The sequence below is a fragment of the Prinia subflava genome, chromosome 14, assembly GCF_021018805.1.
Source record: "Prinia subflava isolate CZ2003 ecotype Zambia chromosome 14, Cam_Psub_1.2, whole genome shotgun sequence".
Lineage (NCBI taxonomy): Eukaryota > Metazoa > Chordata > Aves > Passeriformes > Cisticolidae > Prinia > Prinia subflava.
Window position 1 is genome coordinate 7581539 of NC_086260.1, and position 24014 is coordinate 7605552.

The 24014-nt window shown below is 41.8% G+C and overlaps 1 protein-coding gene across 1 annotated transcript in view; it reads right to left on the reverse strand.

The window, feature by feature from the left end:
- The window catches only part of PTPRG (protein tyrosine phosphatase receptor type G), a 394663-nt gene that overhangs the window by 287819 nt on the left and 82830 nt on the right, over positions 1 to 24014 (reverse strand). The window contains exon 2 of the mRNA XM_063411184.1: positions 18307 to 18411. Coding sequence (XP_063267254.1) covers positions 18307 to 18411 — 105 coding nt within the window. The remainder of the gene's footprint in view (positions 1 to 18306; positions 18412 to 24014) is intronic.

Here is a 24014-nt window from a genome sequence, read left to right on the forward strand (position 1 = left end):
CCACTGGCCTCAGCTGGACAGTAACACTGAACTCAGGCACCTAATTGTTGCTCCAGGATGGATTCTTCTGTGTTCCTATCTTTGCGATAATGGGCTTACCTAAAATGCTGGAAATTAGGTTTTTAAGGTCAATGGGAGACCTTTAAAAGCCCTGCAAATGGAACCAAGGTCATGACTACTTGTGGTCATTGACATTACAGCAATTTTTGTAAGTACAGAGGTATTAATCCCAGGAGCCTGACAATTTCAATTTCAGTAATGACGTTCGAAACATCTAAAACTTTTAGTGAAGTTAAATATTCTTCACTCCATGTACTGATCCGTTCTGTGCTGCTCTTAAGCATTGTTAAATGGTTCTTTCATTTCACTGTGGGATTGGCTGACCACATTTCAGCCGTGCATGGAGTGAACTCTGTATATTGTAACGTAATTACTCTCAGGGGATCCCAGGTAGTTGGAAAATGTTCTAATTTGATTTTGGAATTTTTTTTTTCTTTAAAGCAGCTACATCTTGCAAAAGTAGCCAATTATTTCTCTCCCTGGAATGAATACAATAAAAAAATAATTACACCATGCCATGATTAATTGAATTTTAAAATGAAAAGGTCTACTATAAAAACACCTACTGTATCAGTAATGGTGTTACTTGGGTTGAATCAACAATATTTAAACAAGCTTGAAGAAGATTCCAAGATTCCAATAAGTATTTATACTTATTTATTTCATGCACAGTTGGACATCAATGCCCTAACATTATTAAGAGCACATATGAAGTGTAATTAATAATCACCAGGTAGAGTTTTACAGAATTACTGATATGAATCAAATTTCATGATTGTTTCAATGACTGCAAAAATTGAGCTCTGGAATTTATTCTCTGTAGGTAAGATTTGAACCAAAATCTCTAGAAATTTTTCCAAATTTAAATGCTTCTGATGGGTAGCAAGAAACGTCTTCTCTGGGACACGTATTGGGCTGAAAAAAGGTGTCCTCAGCACAGTTAACAGCATCAGCATGGGCATCTAATCTCTATATCATGCTAAATATTTTCTTCTTTGAAGTGATAAAAATCCAGCTGTCAAGCATTGCTTGATCTGACCCAGCGCCCGGGGAAAGCTAATCAAAAGTAAGCCTCATAGGTTCCCCCTGCTTAAATCCACCCACCCAAATAAGCACAAGTTAGAATTTTTATGAGGTAAAAGAGACTCTGCTGTCACAGCCCAGTGTTAATTGGCACAAAGGTTTGAGAATACCTTCGTTTTACTGAACTGCTTTGATTTCAAGACTTCTGAGCTGAATTTTCTTGCTCCTTTATAATCCTGTCTTAACTATCACTGAGTTTGAAGTGAGAAAGGAGCTTAGACAGATCTATATCGGTGTTCATTCATGCCAGACTGTTGCATTTTCGTCTGAAACACGGTTTGGAAAAAAATTCCAATTGAGGGCAGGAGTAGCAGGGGGAGCACAGGGAATGCTAATCCCCTGTTCAGCTCTTGGGGGAGCAACAGGTGATAATTAGTCATTGGCCATCATGTCAATGTCCTCTTATTGTCTTCTCTGACTGGAAAAAAACCCCATAAAAATAATTCTCACCCCTTTCCCTCCATCTCTGGGTTTGTGCAGCTGATGCAATGATTTAGGCAGTGACCTGAGGCCTTTGCAGGAGCATCCCCCAGGACACTCACCTCCCAAATGCTGAGGGAAGTAGGCACATTTACAATTCAGCATGGAAATAAACCTCAGACAGTAAAAGAAGATGCAGCTGGGGTTTATTTCCATCCCCCAGTTTTCCTCCATGTCAGTTCAAAGGACTGAATGTCCTCTGTTTTCACCATCATTATCATCAAGACAGTAGAACAGAAGCCACCATGAGACTCCACCTCTACTGAAAAACAAAACCCAAGATGTAGAAACACATGGAACCCCAAATTAATATTGCACTACAACATGGACAGGAGGAAATGTTGCTGAAAATCAACACATGATTACCTGGAAAACTGTCAGAGATGGACAAAGCAGCATATTTTACATGTAGCTCTTGGTTTCAAGAGTTACCTTGTTTTTCTCTTCTACATTTTCCATCTCATATAGACATTTTGCGTTACAAAATTCCCTCTGCAATTAAAAACAAGCTAATGACACTTCACCTGATCCTCACACCTATGACTAATCAATGCAAGATTGAAACCATCTCCACGACTAAGAATAGGATTTCTAATTTTCATTAAATTACTTCCAGTGGGATTTCAATATTATTTTTTTTAAACTTGAAGTATTTGATGAAAGGAGTTAGTGGCTCAGACTTCATTTACCATCTAGCTTTCAGTTAGTTCTGCTTTTTATTTATGTGCTGAAAGGGATAGATTTTCTCCCTCCTTATTTTATAGAACTGCCTTTACTGACAAAAATATAAGATCCCCATTCTTCTGGCCCAGCTTATCAAATTAGAGCCAAGTGTAATAAAATGGCTGTTTGACAAAGATTTTAACAAGGTATCCAAACACAGTCATTTTCATAATCTTATACTCCACTAATACATTTCTCCCAATGTTTTCTCAAAAACTTATTTAAGCCATAAAGCCTTGCAAAGATCACCCACATTTTACAACACACAGTACACAAACTTGAGTATTACTTTATATTTTTCTTTGTAACTATAATGCAGCTTGCAGTGTCTAGTAAATATTATGTCTTGCCACAGATAACCAGCCATTCAACTAATTGGAGATTTCTATTAAGATTTCTCCCAAATTCTCCCTTCCAGTAGCATTTTTTCATCCTAATGTATCTCTCTGAAAATGAAGTCCATTTTCTCTGTATTATCAATTTCTGTAGGAGATACTGGTATCATTCTGAATTGAACAAGCAAAAAAAAAAAGTTTTAAGTCTGCAGAATTTATTTATACTGCAAGGTTTTGAAAGTGCCTTTTTAAGCTATTGAAGACAAAACTCTCAATCTCTTTTAATGCAGTGGAATATACTTTCCTTTTTGCTGTCAGTTTGCTTTGCTTTAAGATACATATTCAGTAAAAAAACCCAAAACAACAGGAATTACTAAATATGTGGAGAGAAACTGACTATCAAAGAAGAACTTCATTTAAATTAACTGATAATACATTTCCTAGATATATTTAAAAATAGGTATTTAGTTCTTAATCAGAGCAATAAACAAAGGAAAACTCATCTCATTCACACAATTCAGGTTTGTTCATGAGCCACCTGTACCCCGAGAGATAATGTGAGGACACAACTAACCCAATGTGCTTCCACTGCCTCTCTGTCTGGTGGCTTCCACCCACTGCAGCAATTCCACACTGTACCTGTGTCAACTCTATCATTAATTACTCATTAATCTAACAGCAACCTTCTCCCGAACGCAGCCTTCACTGTTTTAAAGGTAACTGTTAGTTCATGAATCAAAATCCTTGTCTGATTGTCCTGGAGGTCTGTATGTAACAAAATCCCACTTAGGGAAGCTGCCTGCAGGAAGTGCTTTTTCCTTTATCTCTCCCTTTGTAAGAGAAGATGGACCCACTTTCTGACAGTTCAATCTCTCTGCCATTGAAGTCTGCAGCCTTAACAGCTTCATACAAACCACGTGGAGTTTCAAGTCAGTGGTTTGGTTTTTTGCCCACCTCCACGCAGAGGAGGCAGTGAAACACTTCTAGAGCACATCCTGACACGGTCCCGCAGCCCAGCTACTGTAAAGCAATCCCTGTCAGCACACAGGGGCAGATTGCACAGGTTTAAATCACACCAGGAAGCAGTCAGGACAGCTGGCTGCAAAAATATAGGCTTCCAGGGAGCCCAAACCTGACTTTTAGAAACTGGTTTATTTTAAGAAGCAAGCTTTTCCTGTCAGCCCCTGGGCATGCAGCTTGCCTGAGAAACATCTCTCAGAGGCATTGGCTGGCAGGATGTGGTCAGATTGTTTCCAGCACTTTGGGCTTAAAACCATACAGGAATGGCTTTTATATTTTCATTGATTAAAAATAATTTCCCTTGCATTTAGGGAGACAACGTGCATGCATCAAGATAATGCAATCTAGAGTCTAAAAAAGTCAGCAATACATCCTTTTGTCAAAGCAAGTCCTCTGGAGACAGGTAACAATTATTCAAAAAGTGTGGGAGGGATCAGTGTAACTGGCTGGAGGTCTCTGTCTTGCTGTGGATGTTCAAGGAAGAAAGAAAGATGTGTGAAGAAAATTGAGGACTCATGAAAACAGATAATGAGACCAAAGACCTCCAGCTGCAGCTGGACTGACCTGGGCTGAAGAGAAGCAGAAAGCAGAACTGCCACAGTTGGGAAACACAAATGATTCCCACAAATGCTGTTTTTCCTCTTCCAGATTTGGCAAAAAATGCTTCTTTTACCAAGTGCAAGAGTCTGAATGGGTGCTCCCTGCTCCACACCATCGCTGCTCCCCCAGTATGGGTAAGTTCTGCCAGCAGCACATTATCATAGGATTTATTCAGGCAAATACTCCTCCAGCAAGAGGTCACAGAAGTCACAATCCCACAGAAATAATACCAGGCTGTGTCTGTACATGGCCATGGGAATGAGGGGGTGTATTTGCTTTCCTCAGCCAAGCCAGAGGATGTTGATAAGGGTACAAGACTTTCCAGGGACAATAGAAGATTGTTATTTCTAATTTTTGAAGGCCTGAATTATAAAAAAACCTAAAGGGTGATTTTAGAAACCTGATAAACAGCCAACTTCTAAGAGCCAAGCAGTGCCCCAAAAATGCTTTTAGATAAAGGTATTAAAGTTCAGTGATTTGCAAAATATGGATAGATTATTTAACCTGCACTTCTACAGTGGAGCTACAAAGTATTTTTGAGCTTAAAATTGAAAACATGTAAAACCAACAAGCAAACCCCAAAGATACTGAAATATCTTATTAAAAAAGCTGAGAGGGTTGAGAATGCAAAAGCATTCTGCCTTGCCTGCAGAATCACCCCAAGTCCTCAGCTCACCCAAACCCAGGACTCACAGGCAGGTAGCATCCTCCTGCACTGCAGGAATAAGCTGCTGCAGAGAGCTGCAGCCTTCCCAGTGAGAGAATAACACACCTTGTGCTCAGACAGGTGTGCTACCACACACAGAGCGGGCTGTGTCTGCAAGGGATGAGGCACTTCTACAAACCCTGGTCTGGACCCTACTCTCTGCTTCCCGAATCTCCTGGATGGCTCAGGACAGAAAATGGCTTTCTTTTCTCCCTTCCAGTGGTGGAGGGAGCAATAACCTCTGGCCTTACAAAGGTGCTACAAATAAGGACATCTTGGACTTCCCTCAATGAAGACAACTCTAAACAAGCCACTGTCAGCTCAGTGTGATTTTTACAGCCCAGACCCTACTTCGAAATTCAATGGCAAGAAACATTTTTTTTTCCCTAGTGAAAAAGCAGACTGGAAACAGAAGTAATGGATGCACTAAAGATCTTTAAAACAGCATTATTGCAGTGTTCTGGGTTAATCAGGCCCGTACGGTTTGGTACAAAATTAATCATCTACAACGGAAGTAATAAAGTCTCACTTGGAGGCCGCATCTCTGCTTGGCATGGGCCCAGGAATGCACACTATGTCAGACTGCTGAAAACCATGGGGAAGGAACAGAAATAGTCATCTCCCCTGCCCAAGTGCCTCAGGCATTCTCTCCATCACACCAAACAAGGAGGTTCAATATCTCCCATCAAAATTTGGCTGGATTTACTGCAGGTACAAGACAGACCCCTGTGCTCTGTCAGTCACGTGGCAACTAAGAGTTTCATTACAATAATATATATACCATTGATAATAATATATCAATTTTTTTACCACGATTAGCTTTATTTGCTCTAAATTCTTGTTCCCCAAAGACACATTACATACTAAAACACATGACTGGTCTAAAAGAAAATGGCTAACTCTGAATGACTGGATAATTTTCTCGTTGACAGTGAAACAGATGCCAACTACATAAAGTTAAACAGTAATGACTCTTCTGTAAAACTTCTAGTAGATGAATATAGATGCTGTTAATTGCTATTAATTCCAGCTGAGTTTTAATTTGTGGCATAGGCAGTTGCAGTACTTTTCCCCAAAAGTGCACCAAAGTCAAGACATGCTCTGTTTCCTATTAACGTCATCTCTGGCAGAGCTGGGGGCACACACAGACTGGAGGCATCTGTTACACACTGAACAGGGCACTGTGTGCTCCTCCCTGCAGAAGCCAGGGCACAGGGGTAGGCTGCTGAGGGAGAAAAAACAGGTTTCCATCTCACTGTGCCTCTTATTCCCTTTCAGCTCCACTGAGGATGCTGGAACACCTTTATTTTGCCTGTTGGGAACGTCAGGAGGACACGGCTGCTCTCGGAATTTCATACTGCTAACACAATATTTGGAAGCAGAGGGGAGAGTATTCATGCTTTTTTCTTTTCTTCTTCTCATCATGAGCAGGACTAGACACAGGCTAGTCCCAGCTCTACGCAGTAATTTAAAATCAATATAATCACAGTGAACTTCGTCACCTCTGCTTCAGCTGAGTAGGTTTTTCATTCGGGTCTCTTGCCATTTTTCTCCCTGAAAATAAGTTCTTCAGTTTCTAGTCTGCCTTGAAATGAAATAAAGCCACCCTTGGCTTCAACACAGCACGTGAGCAGTCCCACAAGACATGCAAGACACAGAGCAAACTTCCATCATCTGCACATTGCTACATTCAAACACAATGATTTCCATTAAATATTTAGGACTCAAATATTTATATCCAGTCAATTACATGGAACATTACTTATTCTACAGGGAATTCTTGCTCTCCCTCAGCACAGAAGAGAGGACCAAAGTACATTTCCTGTACTTAATAACAACACAGTAACACCAATAAAGAAAATCATTCCCATTAGATGAAAGACCTTGGAAGCAAATACACAACGTTTAGTATAAAAGAAAACAAAAAGATCTTTTTGGGAGCCAATATTAACAAATGCTCATCTCTGCCCCAAGAAGTTGAAAGTGTCAGCTCCAAGAGAGAGTAAAATGTGTGTGGGAGGGGAAGAGGTCAATGATGTAGGAGACCTTTTCCAGAGCTGTACCTTCACTCTGAACAGAGGCAGCTGGCAAATCTGCCAGGCTGCAGAGCAGTGCCCCAGGAGTGGAGCAGTCATCAGGACCAGCAGTTCCCACCAGCAGACAAACCAGTGCTGTAGGTCCTACTGGGAAGATTTACAGCTCGCATTTTGTACCAAAGAAATCACCAGCAAGACTCTGCTAATCGTGTTATCATGCTCAGTAATTCATACTGCTGTCCCACAGCAAAACCTTTTTATTACAGAATTTCAAAAACCAATACTTGAATTTTAAACTTTAATATGAACTTACATTTTAAAACATTAAATTATCCAGTGAAGCGGACGTGAATGTGAAAAAAGGCCATTTCCTCCATCATTTCATTAAATTTGAAAGTACTTATTTATTTTAATAAGTAGAGATGTCCATATGCCAGGAAATTAACATCAAAGAATGTTAAATATGCCCAGTATCACTTAAAAGCCTATGGAGCATTATGCATTTTCAGAAATAGCATAACTCAGCAGAACTACTTTCCCAGCAGTTACTTTTTATTACAGTTTCCAGTAGTACTTTGGGGGAAAAAAGCTGAAAATGTTTACCACACTCCGCACTCCTGTTCACACTGAAATCTTAAGAAGCGATGTTGAATGATGTGTTCAGGTGCCACACCTGAACATTTAAGGCCTCTTCCCTCATTTAAGGTCTCCTGCTAATGCCAAGCAGATGGTTGCCTACAAATCCCTCTTCCAAGGGCTCCTGTGCAGACCTCCTCCATTGGCACGTGTGATCAGGGCATCAAATGGAAAGGCTGGTCTTGGACTATTTCCTACGAACAGTTATACTTCACTTAGCACAACAGGACAGAATTAGGACTAATATTTTGATCACTTGAACCACCCAGACATTTTTCAGCCTTCAGAACCCATCTGCAGGGGTTTCCTTGCAGAAGCAGAACTTTACTGACACATGTTCTGAAAAGCTCTTGTCATTTTGAAGAGGGGCCCGTCATGGATTAGCCTAATTTCCTAAAGAAATAGGCTTACATATTTGAGCCTTCTACTGCATCTGGGCTACCAATTCCCCTTCCCTCCCACAACTTTCACCCTTCCTGGGTAACTGTGACCCAGTCTGAGAGAAAGGGGTGACCTCACAGATACAGCACAGCCACTGGTTTAGTGATGCATCAACAGTGCACAGTGGCACAGGGCACAGCTGGAGGCCATGAAATAAGCTCAGAGCTTCTGAGGCACTGGAGACTTTCACAGGAATATGAAGCACTTAAACGTTCATAGAGCTGCATGGCTCTGGTGTTTTAACAGCAGAGAAAAGGAAGCTCTTAGTACCTTCTCCAGCTCACAGGCTTCACCTCATTACACTCTGCTTCAGCCATCAATGCATTTAACACCAAGCCACCTCTCAGATGACTTGCACAAATTTAAGGTAGAGGTAACTTTTCCATGTTTGCACTGAGAGCAATTATGTCCTGCAGGCATCTGGGGAGCCCTTGTGCAATACAAGCAGTAACTGAACTACATACACCGAGCCCTTCTTTACAAAAGTCACATCCAATTCTCTGCAAGCACCTTCACAGAACAAATCCCCTTCCTCAGAGATCAGCATATGCTAATAGTGTATCATGAAGATAAGGGCCTCAATTTCATGTCTCCAGCAACAGAAATATAAATTAAAAACACAATCTGAAGTGCCACAGGAGCTTCCAAGTTGGAATCTATCTGAAAAGTTCACGTTACTTGTGGGTAGGAGCAGACCAGCATCTGGCATGTGAAATGGCTTTTCACACCCCAAGGGGCCAGCCTGAGACACACCACCACACCTCAGGAGCAAAAGAAGCATGTAAAACTGAACATGAAGTAATCTAAACTCTCCATGACTTCACTGCTGTGCTACCTCCGGGAAAATCTTATTTCTGTACTTGGGAAATACATTCACACAAACACAGGGCAAATCATGTAACTTGCACTTCTTCATTCTGAGCACCTCCACTTAGTGGTTTGCTCATCCAGGAGTTTGACACACGGGATGGGCCCCAGTGCTCAAGGACCAGGCGATGTGAAATACAGCATGGGGGCCCTGGGAGGTCCAACCCAGCACACTGCAAAAGCAAATGATCAACATTTAAGGGACTGCTGTCACCTCAGCTCTAGCTGTGAGTGTATTATGGGGAGTTGGGACACATAGGAAACATTTGTTTCACTATTCCAGGTAGGGAAAGCAACAGGAACTGCAGTCACATGCCAATACTCATCACCTTCAGGCATGCAACTGCAGGGACTTTTCCTCTTTTGTTCATTTTGGTGGAAATTTATACACTGAGACAGTTCAGAAAACCTCGCAAGAGAGTCAGAAATCAAGAACTCCATGGGGCACAGCTCCTCCTGAAATTTCTGCCAGCTGCACAATTTAGATGTTGGCCTGAATGCTTTAATTTACATCAAGCTAAATAAGCAGCATGGGCCATCATCAGAGACCTCAGTGCAGCCCCCTGGGGTGATGTGAGGCATGGCACCCATCCTCCCTGTGCCCTGCTGGCCTTTACAGCTGTGCTCACAGCGTGAGCTCCCCTCCCAGCAGCTGTGCTGAGGAGAGATGTGCAGCTGTGCACAGCCTGCAGGGCTGTAATCCTGCAGCAGCCAGGGAAAACTGCATGGAGTGAGACTGCATTCCAACAGGAATGCAGGGGAGAGGGCTCACTGCAGCCACGGCCAGAACAGACTGGCTTGGGGTAAACTCACCTCTTTCAGGAAGTGCTGTTTGGAAGAAAACAGGCCAGGATGGAGATGGAGAAACATAGAAGGCCTAATACTCCTGGCAGCAGACTCCTTCAGTGGAAGGATTACTTGCTGGTCAAGTCTCAGATATTTTTAAAGGAGTTACGTGCTTCAAAAGTATCTCACCCTACTGGGGGTTCAGCACAAGGACTCCATGAGTAAGCAATACCCAGCAGCCCTTACTATGGCAGGTCAAGTGCCAATCTTTGTATCTCTGCAGAAGGGACAAAGGGTTAATAATTCTTAGCAAATGAAACCACTCATCTCACTAATTATCCTGAAAATATTATCAACCCACAGTCCCACTCATCTCACAACTGGGCAGCGTAAAGAGATGGAAATGGGTGGGAGCACACACTCAGGAAACATTAATTCAGGGTTCAGTTGAATTAAACCCACTTGCTTTCCCAGCTTTACAAAAACAGAAGTTGATACTCAGGTTCTCAGTAGGCTTGACATTATTTTTACACTGCAGAGCAATATACCTCTTGAATAAATCATTCCAGTGCCAATAGCCTCCCTCGGATAGCAAATCTACAGAGATGACCCTTAAAAGTTCAGAGGAGAGTTGAAAACATTTCCAGAAAATCACTCAAGTGCTGTTTAAAGATGTAATTTATATGCACAGCTCTGCACTGCATTGCAAGATTTCATATTTATTTAATTTGACAGGTTAAAAGTGTGCCCATCCAACTTTTTGGGCACATGCAGTCTTTTTTAAAAAACTTTGTAACTTAAAGCCAAATGTTCTGTGTATTAAATAGGAAAAGAATGTGGTCTTCCTCTAAGCCACTGGAAAAAACTGAAAGCATCAAACAGACTAAGAGCTTCAGTGGAGCACCAGCACAGGGAGAAATCGAGTTTGCTGATGAAGGAAGAATTAAGCTCCATAGCCCAATCACCTCCAGACCTTCTGTCAGCTCAGGAGCTTCACAACAGCCCTGCTACCAACATGGTCTCCCCCAAGGAGGCAGTCTCCAAGGCAACCAAGGTCTCTTCAATTAGCATCGGATGAGGTGGGATGTGTGGCCTCAGAGGCAGAGCACAGCCCTGGGACCTGCACGGAATTTCCCCCTCTGCTGCGCATGGCATGGGTGTATCCACGAGTTCCTCACCCTGCCCTGTCCCTCAGGCCCCACCACACACACACATCCACCTCAGAGACAGCAACAATCACAATTCCTTCAGCTGCTGAGCACTCATTCTGCAGAGCCAGAGATCCAGGTGAGACTCTCCTTGGTTCTTCCTTTCTCAGCAGACATGTGATGTTTGACACAGCACGAACACAGGGCACCTCTACCACGGCAGAGCCGCCCCTGGTGGGATGCCCAGCCCTGCCCAAATCACTCCCCCCCTGCAAGGGAGCCCAGCCTGGCAGATCTGCTCCTCGTGCTTGTCAAGGATCAATGATTAAAAACCACAAATCTGCCACATTCTGCAAGGTGGAGACACTTTTTGGTAAAGAGGAGAGATGGGGCAATTCCTGGGGCAGAGATATTGAAAAAAAGATTATCTTCTGAGCAGTGACTGGAAAGCCATCTGACATAACAAAAATAATGGAAATAATTCTATATCAGCTGCATCAACTGCAGTACTGGCCTGGCTCAGTCATTTCATACAAAGACTCTGCTTCTATCCTGCATATCCTGCAACTAGAATTTCGATTAATTCCTTGATTATTTCATGCTTGGACTATTACAATAATGTTTGTGCCAAGCTACTTTTTTTTTTTTAATCCACACACTACAAGACTATTCAGAGCTTGCTTTGTTTCTCACTGAAATATCCTTGCTGTTCACATACTTTTTCCCTCACTGTTATTCTCCTATATATGTTCAGTTTGATATGAAATCGAGATTGGAACTTCAGTGTATCACTGCAATCATTCAAGAACCTCAAAAAAGCAGACACCCAACTTTCTGAGTATTCTCCAGTCCAGCTGCTGAGCTTGTATCACAGCTGCTACCCAAATACTCCATCTTTCTTTTGCATGGTTAATATATATATGCATTTCACATGTTTTATGTCTAAAGAACTTCAAATATTTTATCCTCTTGCTTATTTCAGTGCCTCGAGATCAACTAAATTGACAATGTTTTGCTGCCCTTCAGCACATTCTCAGTCCTTTCAAACAGTGCACTGGTTGTTGTAATTCCAGTGGTTTTCCACAAATGTCCCAGTGTTCACACTGAAAGAAAATGCAACAAAAAGCACAGTACATTTAAAGAAGTGAGAGGTCTCCCCTCCCCAGCTAAAGCAGCTCTTTGTGCTCCCTCATGTGAGGGGAGATTGCCACAGCTAGGATTGCAGCAGTGCAAAGTAAAAATTCTTGTGATGCACTATCACAACAACTGCATCTGAAGCTCTGAAGATTTAATCTAGCATCTGCTGCTGTTATTTTATACTTCTGTGCTGTGCTAGGGAAAAAAATTCATGAAAGAGTGAAAGTTGAGAGGACTGGCTCCTTGCACATGTTATATTTCAGCCTCTCAAAGCTGTTCATCTGCCAATGGTCTGTCTGCTAAGAAACAGTAAAGAAAAAATTCAGAACACTCAAAAATCAGAGGTTTGCTTTAATGCACTGAGGCATGAAAAACAATCAAATTTTAGTGAGAACCTTCCCCCCCCCCCCCCCCCCCAAAAAAAAATAAAGGGAATTTCACCATATCTTCATCCAGAAATTCAGTCAAGCACTTCAATATAGGCTAGATATACCAGGACGGACTATGATAATACCTGAAATAAACTATTAGTGTGACACACAAGAAAAAGTGGCAAGAGAGAGTAAACAGTGTTAATGGTATTCAATAATTAAATAGTGTGTGTGTCTAAGTAGAAACTAAATTACTATCTGAGGTTTCCTTAGCAGATTATTTAGAAACTTGCCAATAGACAAACAAAGTAAATGACAAGACTCTCAATCAGGGCTGTGTTCCCCAGCAATATGGCTTAGTAAAAATGATTCAGACTGCTTGGGCTGCTCCTGGCAAGGCTGGCTCTCCTCAGGGAACTGCTAATGGTAAATACTCCATTAATGGTAAATACAAGTGTGATTGTGAATTCCTTATTCATGCTATGGTTAGGAAGATAGATCCTGTTCTCTGGGACAGGAATGCGACAACTCATTTATTCATTCCAGAACAGAAACAAAAGATAGGATTTTGTACTGATTCCTTCACAGGGGCAGAACAGCTAAGGGAGGATTAAAGGCATTCTCCTTGACATGCTCTGAGTACGTGCACACCAAGATGCAGATGCTGCAGACACAGATGCGTCTCGTGCACATCTGTACAGGGTCGTGGACATGAAGACTCAGAACCAGAACCAGAAACAATCAGAATAGAAACAATCAAAGTACACAGATGGCAATTCCTGTTCATTTGAGAAAACACAGAGCAGTTGCTTTAGCCATGCACATTCAAAGCCAGGGTTCATGCTCAGACAGTAGCAGCAAACTCTCAAGCTATGGTGTCCTGTGTTCCCTTATGAAAGAGTGCAGCATTGATTTCTGGAACAACTGTTCCACTAATAAGATGCATATGGAAACGAATGCCTTGCAGCTGGTTCCAGCAGGGTTCACTGAAGACTACTATTCACCTCTGATGAATGCAGATACAAATATTCAAAGCTCAATTTACTGATCAGATCAGATATTAATGGGAATGTTTTTCCTACTTCCCTCAGCTTAGCTCCTCTTTAGAAAGTCAACTCAAAAGAATGAGAAAGCAAGAGAGACAGAACATCCTCATTTTGACTATCCTGCATTTCAGGGAGATGAGTACTTTTACAGAGGAATGATAACTGAACACATGATGTGCCAGAGTTTTGGTCAATATCAAGATTTATTATTCTGAGGGACTGAAGGAGTGAAATACTGACCACAGCAAATAGCCCATTAGTTACCTCTCAGTTCAATAAGTCTTGATGCTTTCCTTACTATGTGCTGATTATTTCCTGTCCAATTCACATTAGCAGCTTATTTAATGAGAACAATCTAAGCAAAGAGAGAAATTCACACATTTACAAAGGATATTGCCAAGTTACACTCCATCACAGTTAACACCATTTGCTGTTCTTTCAGGAAATAACCATTACCCATCATTCCTGTTTTAATGCCAGCAATTTCTTTTGAGAAGCACATTCAATTCTTACATTCACCACCGGTTATATTTTAAATAATAGCATCTTAAAGGACAGCAATAACTGCCTAAGTGTTGTAGGATAAAGCATTCACACACTGATAGCGTCCACTAGCTTGACAGCATGGCCAAAGTTCCTGCTCTTAATGGACACCTTTCCCCGCTCACAGGGTCATCTCTACTCTTGTAGAGCCTATTTTTCTTCTATTAACTTCTCCTAATGTTCACAGCAGTTGCACAGAGTCACGGAGAGAAAAGATTCGACATTTTAGGCAGAAAAAACATCAGTAAGGACATGCACAAATAGCAGAAGCATCATAAGCAGCACTAATAATTTCACACAGAATATGAGAGACTAAAGGTACAAAGAGAAAAGAGATGCCTTGAATGCACCATAAGATTAAAGAGAAAAAACAACTGTGTAAGTCTTTTACACAGGATTCTCTTTACAAAGCCACAGTTAGATAAATAACTAAAAAGAACACATCTACATCCTCAGCCAATGTCTGTTTTTTGTTCTCTGAGAAGCCCAAATGGTTTTGATTACTCAAAAGAGTATTTCTTGAATGAGTCAGCTCACAGCACTGAAGCTAATCAGCAGAACAGTCACTGAGGGAGGAGGGCACACCAGCCCTGCCTGTGCCCCAGCTCAGCTGGGATACTGTGACAAAACATCCTGCCCTGCCCCAGAACAGTGCAGACCCATTCCATGCCATGAATCACAAAAATTAACACTGACAGTAATTAGATATCACATCTTTTACCTGAAGACTCAAAAAGGAGCTTCCTGATTTGGGTAATTTGATTTACTTCTTCTGGTTTTCCACGATCTCATGCAATTATTGTCACCTTAATTTTACAGAACAGCTTTTCAAAAGAACAGGTATGAGTAGATACAGGTCCTCCAGAGCCCATCACTTGAGGTACAAGCATCTGCATCAGCATTTCACACTGGAATCTCCTCCTAAGGCCCTGACCCTGAAGCTACTCGGGTTTTTTTGGCTACTGCAAGACAAAGGAGGGTCTGTTCAGATTACCAGCAAAGTGCTCTGAGCACTGACAGATGCAACACTTCACACTGAGAGGCATCCTTAAATGTCTGGAATATTATGCTCTGTGGAGAAGCATACATTACACAAGGGAGGGTCAGTCAGAAAGGCCTGGATCTAGTAGATGTTTCAGTTGCCTCTTGCTGTAGGCTTTTGTTTCAGGTATTGTTCTGGTTTTTTGTTTAAAAAACAGTCTACATATTTACAAAAATATGTCCACACTGATGAAAAAACACCTGAACTGGTACTACCTGTCACTGTGATGGGTACTAGGAACATACTGAGTTCTGTGGCAGTTATAAAGGTGTGCTAAAAATCATTTCAAACCTGTCCATTCAGTGGTCAGCCTAACAGAAAAGATGACTTGGAAAAGCAAAGACTGCAGTGAAATGCATTCAGGAGCCACAATTACTTCTTGTGACTGTGCTGTGCCTATTCCACATTTCTGTTGCACTACAAGAAATGTGGCCAATCCCAGTTTAGGAAGTCTTTGGCAAACTGTAAGACACAATCATGGAATGAATACTTTGCCAAAACATACATGAATACACATGCGCAGAGAATTCCCCCTAGAAATGTCATCTGAGCTTCTTAAAATCCTAAAAAGAACATCTAGGAGATCTCAGTCTCTACTCAGTCTTGGTGTTCCTATTTAAAGACAAGCTAGTCTTCTGTTTTCAGCGTTTGCTCACTTGTGAATTTGGTTTAAAGAGCTGTTAGCAGAGACTTAATGAAGTTTCTTCTAAAGGGCTGATTGTGTTTCCTGCTGTCTTTTTGACAGAACCCATTCAAAACGGGCCTTCTTCATTTAATTATCTAGTCTTTACTTTTGCAAGTTTTATTTCTGAACTAGAATAAATGTTATAGTCAGAATTGTGTCTGTGGAACACAGGGTTATTTTACAAGGCTTAAAATCCTTTCCTTTCCAGCCAGTGAAAGGAGAAGAGTGGTGCAGCTCTGTGCACAAGCACTGGAGCTCCCAGGCTCCTGTGGCAGGCACCTTCAGGGATGTGGGTACCTTACACAAATGTTCCAGGTCCCAGGGTTGTTCAACACCTGACCAGTGCCTGAAGTTTCCCCTCTCTAACTCTTGTGCCTGAGAGGATCAATATGACCAGGCAGCACAGGTAATTCTATAGATCACTCATAAAACCAGGAAAAGTCCTGATCTCCAGAGTTTAAACCAGCTCCTAGACCATTCACCCTCCACAAGAGCTCGGAGCAGCAGAAGGGTTTCCCACAGGCTACTGAGGAATTCCTCTAAAAGCACAGTATTGGACAGATATATCCTGTGGAAGATGGATATCTGAGGGCTGTCTGCAACACAGCTGTGCCCTTTTTCCACCCCCAAGCAGGAAAACCACAACTGGCCGCCTGCTTTTGGACCTCTCCACCCCCACCTCGGGATTTATTACAGAAATCTTCAGCCCGAAAATACAAAACCTCTGCAAGCAGGCAGGCACAGCCATAAAAAGAGAGAGGCCTGTGCTGCTGTAAATCAGTTCTGCTCAGCTGAGATCAATATAAAGCCATAGCTCAGCCTAACACACACGGTCCATGCTGGGGCTCAGCAGAAGCTGTCCACTGACGGCTGTCAGGAGCTGTGCTGGTCTTGTTTATTCCCCTTGGCAAATCCCTCAGAAGAAACTCCAGACTCACCAGCCCTCAGCCCAGCAGAGCCTTCTTCCCTGCCCATAATTGCTGGGGCTGGTCCAGCAGCTGTTGTACAAATAACTGGAGGGGAGCTGGCCTGACCATCTGAGGATAGGGGAGGGAAGCAGCCTACCAGATAATGTCTGTAAAAGAGCTTGGAAACCACTGGCACAGGCTAATTGCTTACTGCAGAGTGAAGTTTCCCCTCTCTGTAGGCTCATTTGATGTAAACTTCCTAGGCATGTCCAAAACCCTACCCACAGGACAAACATTAGTACATAAACTGCTTAGCCAAGCCCTGCCCAGGGTTCCTGGGAAATATTCCGGGGAATGAGGAAGCAAGGAGAAAGAAACAAGCTAACATGATCATCCTCCTCACTGTGCTCAGCTAGAAACAAACATCTGTCTGGCATCTGGGCTCTGCCACCCACCATTTATTCCCACTTTCAACCTAAACACAGAAGCTCAGCATTCTCATTACCTCTGGTACCCTCAGCAAATACGGACAAAACAGCATCAGACAAGAGAGGCTGAACTGGCTGAAAATCAAAAGTGGTCATTTGTCCTACATTACTAAAACATTTAGATTTATTTTGCTTGCCTGACCCCATTTGCAAATGAGATAGATTGTATTTTGAGATCTAATAGAGGTAACTTGTGTCTATTGATGGAGAAAAACTCTACACTTACCTATAATCATTCATTCCCAATGAAATAAATGGTCTGGATAAAAGAGGGGTGTTGGCAGTCAGAAAGAAACAGTTGCATATTTATATCAGCATTCAGACCTCTTAGAAAGTAATATTTTTCCTTCAGCTGAAACTAGCCCTGCACAATAACTCTCTTGGACAAGAAACAAATGTCTAAAACGTATCTCGCATCTTCCAGAAAAGCACACATAAGTTCAATATAATGCTTGAAATCTTCATAAAAACTTTTTAGATATTGGATATCTTCCACAGAGTCCACATAGCTCTTAACATCATTTCTAGAACATAGCAACCACCAAATCAAAGATATTATTCTGAAGTGTATTTTTATGTGTGGTATTTCAAAATTGTGCAGGTTCATAAGTTCTTCCATAAGACTTTAAGAAAGCAGTGGGACAAACAATAAAATACCTTTCCTGTATTCTGTCTTTTCAGCACCACACATTCTGCACTGACAAGTCTCATTGTCATTATACATTACCACAAAAATATGTACACAGAAACAAATAACTGCAAAACTTTTGGAGTGTTGGTTATTTGTTTGTTTTTAATCTGGATATATATATGGATGCTTACAGTTTTACTAGAAGGCCCGAAATGGTAAGCAAATGTTGAGCTTGGGAATGTACTGATTGGACCAGAGGAACAAAGAGAAGTTTGGGAGTATGCCTGACCAAGGGTATGTCAAGAAACTGAAACAAAACTGAGAGAAGGAGGAGAATAATAAGGCAAATTCTGCAGGTAAATGGCAGAAATGCAAGAAAGGCAGGCATGTGTACAGGGGGAGTTTCAAGGCAGAAGAAGAAAATAGACTGTAAAACTAATTTACACTGAGCACAGTAGTAACAAAAAGCAAGTAAACAATTTGATTCTGGAGACATTTCATGTTTTAGTGCTCTGAAGAAGACAAGTCACTCACCCGAGTATGCCCAGTAAGGATCCCCTGAAGCCTTTCTCCTCCGGATCTGCACAGAACTCCCATGTCTGTTCTCATGCAGAGAGCCCACATAACCTTCAGTCAGAGCTGGCAAGAAAAGAAGCAGCACTCGTTAAGAAAGTGGTATTGGCTCCCTGGAGTTTACAGAGTGAACTTTGCTGAGCAGAGACTACAAACTGGGTATTGCTCAAAAGAATTTAACAGGCATGTTCCTGAAACCTGCCCCCACCAAAGGAGAATCCAGGGCTCACTGATGCCAATATTCTGGTCTGATGCCTGTGCAACTCCGGTAATTTCCATAAGGAAATTCAGATGTGCACAAACAAATAATATGAGCCTTGACATGTAACCAAACTTTCTCTATTTAGAGCCAGAAGATAAGTTTACTTTTCCAGTGACTACCAAAGTACGTCTGTCAAAACACTCAGCATGCCATACTTATAGTGTGAAAGGGAGAGGACAGGAATGGAGAAATCTTTGTATAACTCCACAAGCTAGAAGGTGTTAAATTCAAGTAAACCAGAAAAAAATCCACATCCTACATTCCATCCAGCATTTTTTCTTTTATACCTCCAATAATTTTTATTTTTTCTTTTGTAAAGGAATGAATTGCTTCCATGAGGATGTGGGGTATTTGGGCTTTTTCTGTGCACATTTGGCTCATTGTTTCTATGCATCTGATTAAACCAAAGTGGAGGTGTGTAAATTCACAAATGTCAGTAGAAAGTCTGTAATAAATTCAACTGCGTTTCTCAGAGCACCATAACAAATGCACACAAACAAAAACCACCTTAGATCCATAGACATGGGCTGTGAGGAACAATGCACCAAATGGCTTTATGGAAATTCAAGCCCAACTTCTCCCAAACCACTTATTTGATCAGTAAGAAACTAGCTGAATAATTCAAATTAAAGCTTCAGAAAACCCCATAAAGCACTGCTACCACTATGCAGTCACCAAGTGCTGCATTCCCTTCTGTTCCTAGGCCAATTACAGCTGGGCTGGAGAGAAGCCTGTAACAGGACTTTATTGAACATCATGCACCAGTAACTCAGAATTTGCCTTTCTTTCCCTTTGGAAAAGCTTCTGGGAGGCTCTGCCCTTGCACCACAGTAGCAGAGAGCCTGCTGTGCCCGAGGTTATCCACGAGTGCTACACAGCTCTGTGGACAACCTCCCCTCTGCAATGTGGATTTCTGCACGTTTTGGAATCCTGAAGTGGTAGGAAAAGTCGTGCAGTTTCAGGAAAGGCAAGTACAAGTTTGCCTCTGCCAAATCTTCTCTTGTGCGAGCAAAGGTACTAATTGTGCCATTTGAATGATTTTTCCAGATTCCTTGGCAACTTTCTAAATGTTAATTTACCCTAGGCTGCAAACCAGAAACACTGGAACACATCACAGTACCAGGATTTGTAGGCAACATGACCTCACATACCTTGTTTTCCTCTCTAAAATACCAAATTAAATATCGTATTTTAATCTTTTTTTTTTCTTTTTATTTACTTTTATATGTCTATGTGGTTGGGAGGCAACAGGCTCTCATTTCAACAGGAAAGAACGGGTGTGGGATGTGGAGACCCAAAAATTCTTGGCAAAAAACCCGCAAAACTGAACAAAGATAAGAGACCATGAAAATCCTGAGGAAGAGAACAATGAAATAGCCAAGGCAGATGGCTGGAAAGGCTGTAAGAAAAAAATGGCCCACTTATTCACTTAAAAATCACATGTGCTGACAAATATACCTAAAGCCTCTCCTTGTTACAAAACGAAAGACAGCAGCTTTCTCCTTTCTTTTCAGAGAAGGTGAGTAATGGTGGGATTTTTGTTGCTGAAAAAGTCTGACCCTTTCAGGCAGGAGGAAGATTGGACACTGCCTCCTCCAAAGAACAAGGTGCTCCTGCAGGTGCTCAGCAAGCCCTCCTGTGTGCCTTTACATCCAGAGAAAGGCACTGAGTCTAAATAATCTCTATTTGTTGAAGGCACAGGGGCTCTGAGTCAATGCAAAACATCTTGGGCTGTAAACACCTTTGTACCTCTAGCTGGAACCATCAAAAAGCCTCATGGTAACCATGGTATGACCGTGAATCATGCTACTGATTTTCAGTGTCTTCTGTGCAGAAAATTAAATTATGCAAATCCAAGCCTTTATGAATGCCTAACTTTGATGTGAAATTGAACATTTGCTTCAGTCAGCATCTTATTCATGCAATTAAAAACCTGACATTCTTATGAAAATATGCAGTTTTAGTTTTCTGCATAGATACTTAATAGATTTGTGCACTTATCTGTATTTACAAAAGGTGAAGAGACATGCTGTACACAAATTTATTTGCACCACAAAAGATGTTACAAACCAGAAGGGAGCTCAAGTACTTTGCAAGAGAACTATGGGAAGAGACTTGCTGGTTGCTAAATAACTTCTGTAGGACTGAAAAAGAAACAAATTGGCACATCCTGTTCTAAATAAAATCTTGCGCCACTGCTAGATAGCCCAGCATTACTGTCAATAATCCCCTTATAAACATGCGGTAATTCAGCAGTCATCAGCAATTTAGAGAAGATATACATTTATTGGGTAGCTGCAAACTCTGGGAAAAGGATGACAGCTCAGGATCTCTGGCCATGAACTGGAAATGCTCTGGCTCTTGCAAACGTCCTGCCACAACACCAGCTTGCTCCCCTCAGTCCATTCTCAGGACAGCCAGGCACCTCCTCAGGAGGCCACAGGAACACTCTGAGAAAGCACAGGTGTTGTTGTGCCAGTGGACAAACAGATATCACTGGCCACATCTCATACTGGCAGTCATCAGAAAACCACACTCAATCTCATGGTGCTTCTGTTTGGGGTGTTAATTGGGGTCTGTGGACTCTCTCATCCTCAAGAGGTGCAAGGTGCAGAGCAGAGCATACGGTGGCTTTTCAGATAAAACTCTGGAAGAGCCAAAGCATTCAAATCAAATTCTTTCAAAAAAGGAACCGTTTCATACATCAAAACAATCTTATGTTTCAGGTAGAATCACTACTTTTTCCAGATTTAGAGGGGGAGAGGTGGGGATGTATACCTTCTGTTCAAAATAACCTGACAACAACAACGAAAGTTTAAGTTTTCAAGAAAATATTTAGGTTACATCAGCACCAATCACTACAAGATTCCAAAAGTCTTTTTTCAGCTGGGAGACAGTTTACAGCTCCAGAACAGGGAGCAGCCAAGTGGTTTCCTGCTCCACTCCTGCAGAGCTTGATGCTGGAGAAAAGCCAGCAATTAGACAGGCTGGTCTGACAGGGAGCAAACAGGAGAGGCTCCTCTCTTCTAGGAACCCTGCAAAAGTTGGGGATGTGGAAATCAGGACAACAGGAGGGGCAGGAACGTGCTCCAGGAAGGCTCAACATGGAGCAGCCAAATTAGAGGGATCGAATAGAGGCACACAGAGCAGGAGGGAGAGATGAAGAGAAGGCACCGCAGAAGCCCTTGCCTTGCAAGGTTTCCTTTGATCCATCACGCCACTGCTGATGGCAGACGGGAAATGAACACCATAATCTAGGGTCTGAGGCTTGCAGGTACACGAAGAAAAGAGAAAGGGAGCGATTGCACACTCAGATACAGGAGGGTGAAATTAAATCCTGAGCAGCCCCCCTGGCTGCCAGGGCAGTATGGGTGTCTGCCAAGCACCCGCAGCCCCTGGAGCCGTGCTGGGCCCTGCAGACCTGCTCCTGCAAGGAGCAGAGGATCCCTCAAAGCCAACACACAGAAATCTCTCACACACTTGTTCACATAATTTTAAGCGGCGCTGAACGCTACATGATTTTCGATGATGTGCTAAATGAATCAGCCCAGATCTGCAGATGGCAAAAGCAATGCAATGCTGGCTACACTCAGCATCCCGAGCAGCTTTCCATTCACTCTGTCTCAACATATTAACTTTCCAATAAAAATTATTTGATAAGTGCCCTCAAAGGTACGATAAGGTAATTCCTGCCTGAGTACCTTACTGGTATTCATAGCTCACATGAAAACACAAAATTTTATCCCCAATCTAACTTAAATATAAAGCTATTGCACTATTCAGAGAGATTATACCCTGGGCATTAGTGTTTAAAAGGTATCAAGCCATCAGCTATAAAAGAAAAATCCTTTAAGATCGATATGTTATGTCTGAATGGTGAAATCATTAGTTATAATGGTAGATTAACTAGATTGTGTGCCACACTCACATTCTTTTAAGCTTTCTTTGAAGACAAGGGTTGCCCACTAATCTGTTTTCAGCTGTGGCGATTAAAATAGTGCAAATTCAAAGGTAAACACATTGCCCACCTCATAATCATGCTGACTTGCCACCGTGGACTGTAGCAGCAGATGAATCAGAGTTTTATTCCTAGTCCCTAAGGTGTACAAACTTCTTAACTGAGTAGTTCAACATGAGCTACAAGCCAGCCTTTGGAGACAGAGCTGTGACTACTGGAGTCTGGAGTAGTGTCACACCGTGAGAACACTTAAAGCAGGGAAAAGATCTTGTTAGTGTGTAACAAAAAAAGCACTAAAATCATAAGGAATTCTAGCAATTAGTTCCGTATCAAATCAATGCCTGCAGAAAAGCAACTTTTCAAAATGAAGAAAACCATTCTTTTCTTGAAGACTGCACAGCACTGCATTTTAAAAAGGCACAAAAGCACAGAGACATTACTTGAAGGGCTTTTATACCATCTCTTAAATGGAGATAAAGAGATGAGTGATCCAAGACACCCATCTGCAAGCCTAAAGCTGCATGCAAGCCTCCCCAGAAAAAAGAGCACCTTTACCTAGGTGCCTTCACTGTATTTTAATTGGACTGTGCTAAAGAGAAGCAGGTAAGCTGGAGACACTGAAATGCTATGCACTGTAACACACACTCTGCTAAAACAAGTTCAGGCTTCCAGACAATTTCTTAGAATAAATGTTGCCAAATGAGCCAGAAGGAAAGAAGAAAGGAGGGGGGAGGAAACTGATAAATTTATAATATTGGACAATTAAAATATTTTGCACAATTAGTATAAATAATACTTAAATTCATCTCCCTAGGCTCTTTCATGGTCAAATTCCTAAACACAACTAGGCTATTTGCCTTAAATATTTTACCACCCTTTGACAGCAAATAAATCTAGAAATATTTCAGGCAGAGCTAATCCATTTTGATAGTGCATTATTTTTAAACAGACTTTTCAGACATGGATCTCCGTACTTTGCAGATTATTTTATATCTTGCCAAAGAGGGATGGAAGTTACAGCAACATATAGTGGTCAGACAGCATCAACAAATTACATTCTGAATGAGATTTCATCCCTTGATAATGCTGCAGAGATTTCTTCCAATTATCAGATAAAACCCAGAGTCTGTTCTCCTATGAACACACAGACAATTTTCACAGCTTTCCATTAATGAAATATGGGAGTTAAAAATGACGAGTTTCTCACAACTTAAGTGAAATAACAGATACCCAGATGCTACATCTGCCAAGAGACAGATGTCCCTTTCCCAGATGACAGTCACCCAGACAGCCTCTTAATTCCTGTGCGGGTGGAATCCACAGGTCTATTCGGAAAACTGACACGGAGCCTTTTCACACCGTTCATTCTCTGTTGTTCACGTGTCTGATAGATGATGTGGGAACAGCACAAATCCTAACAACAAGAACATAAATGCAGAGCACAGCAGG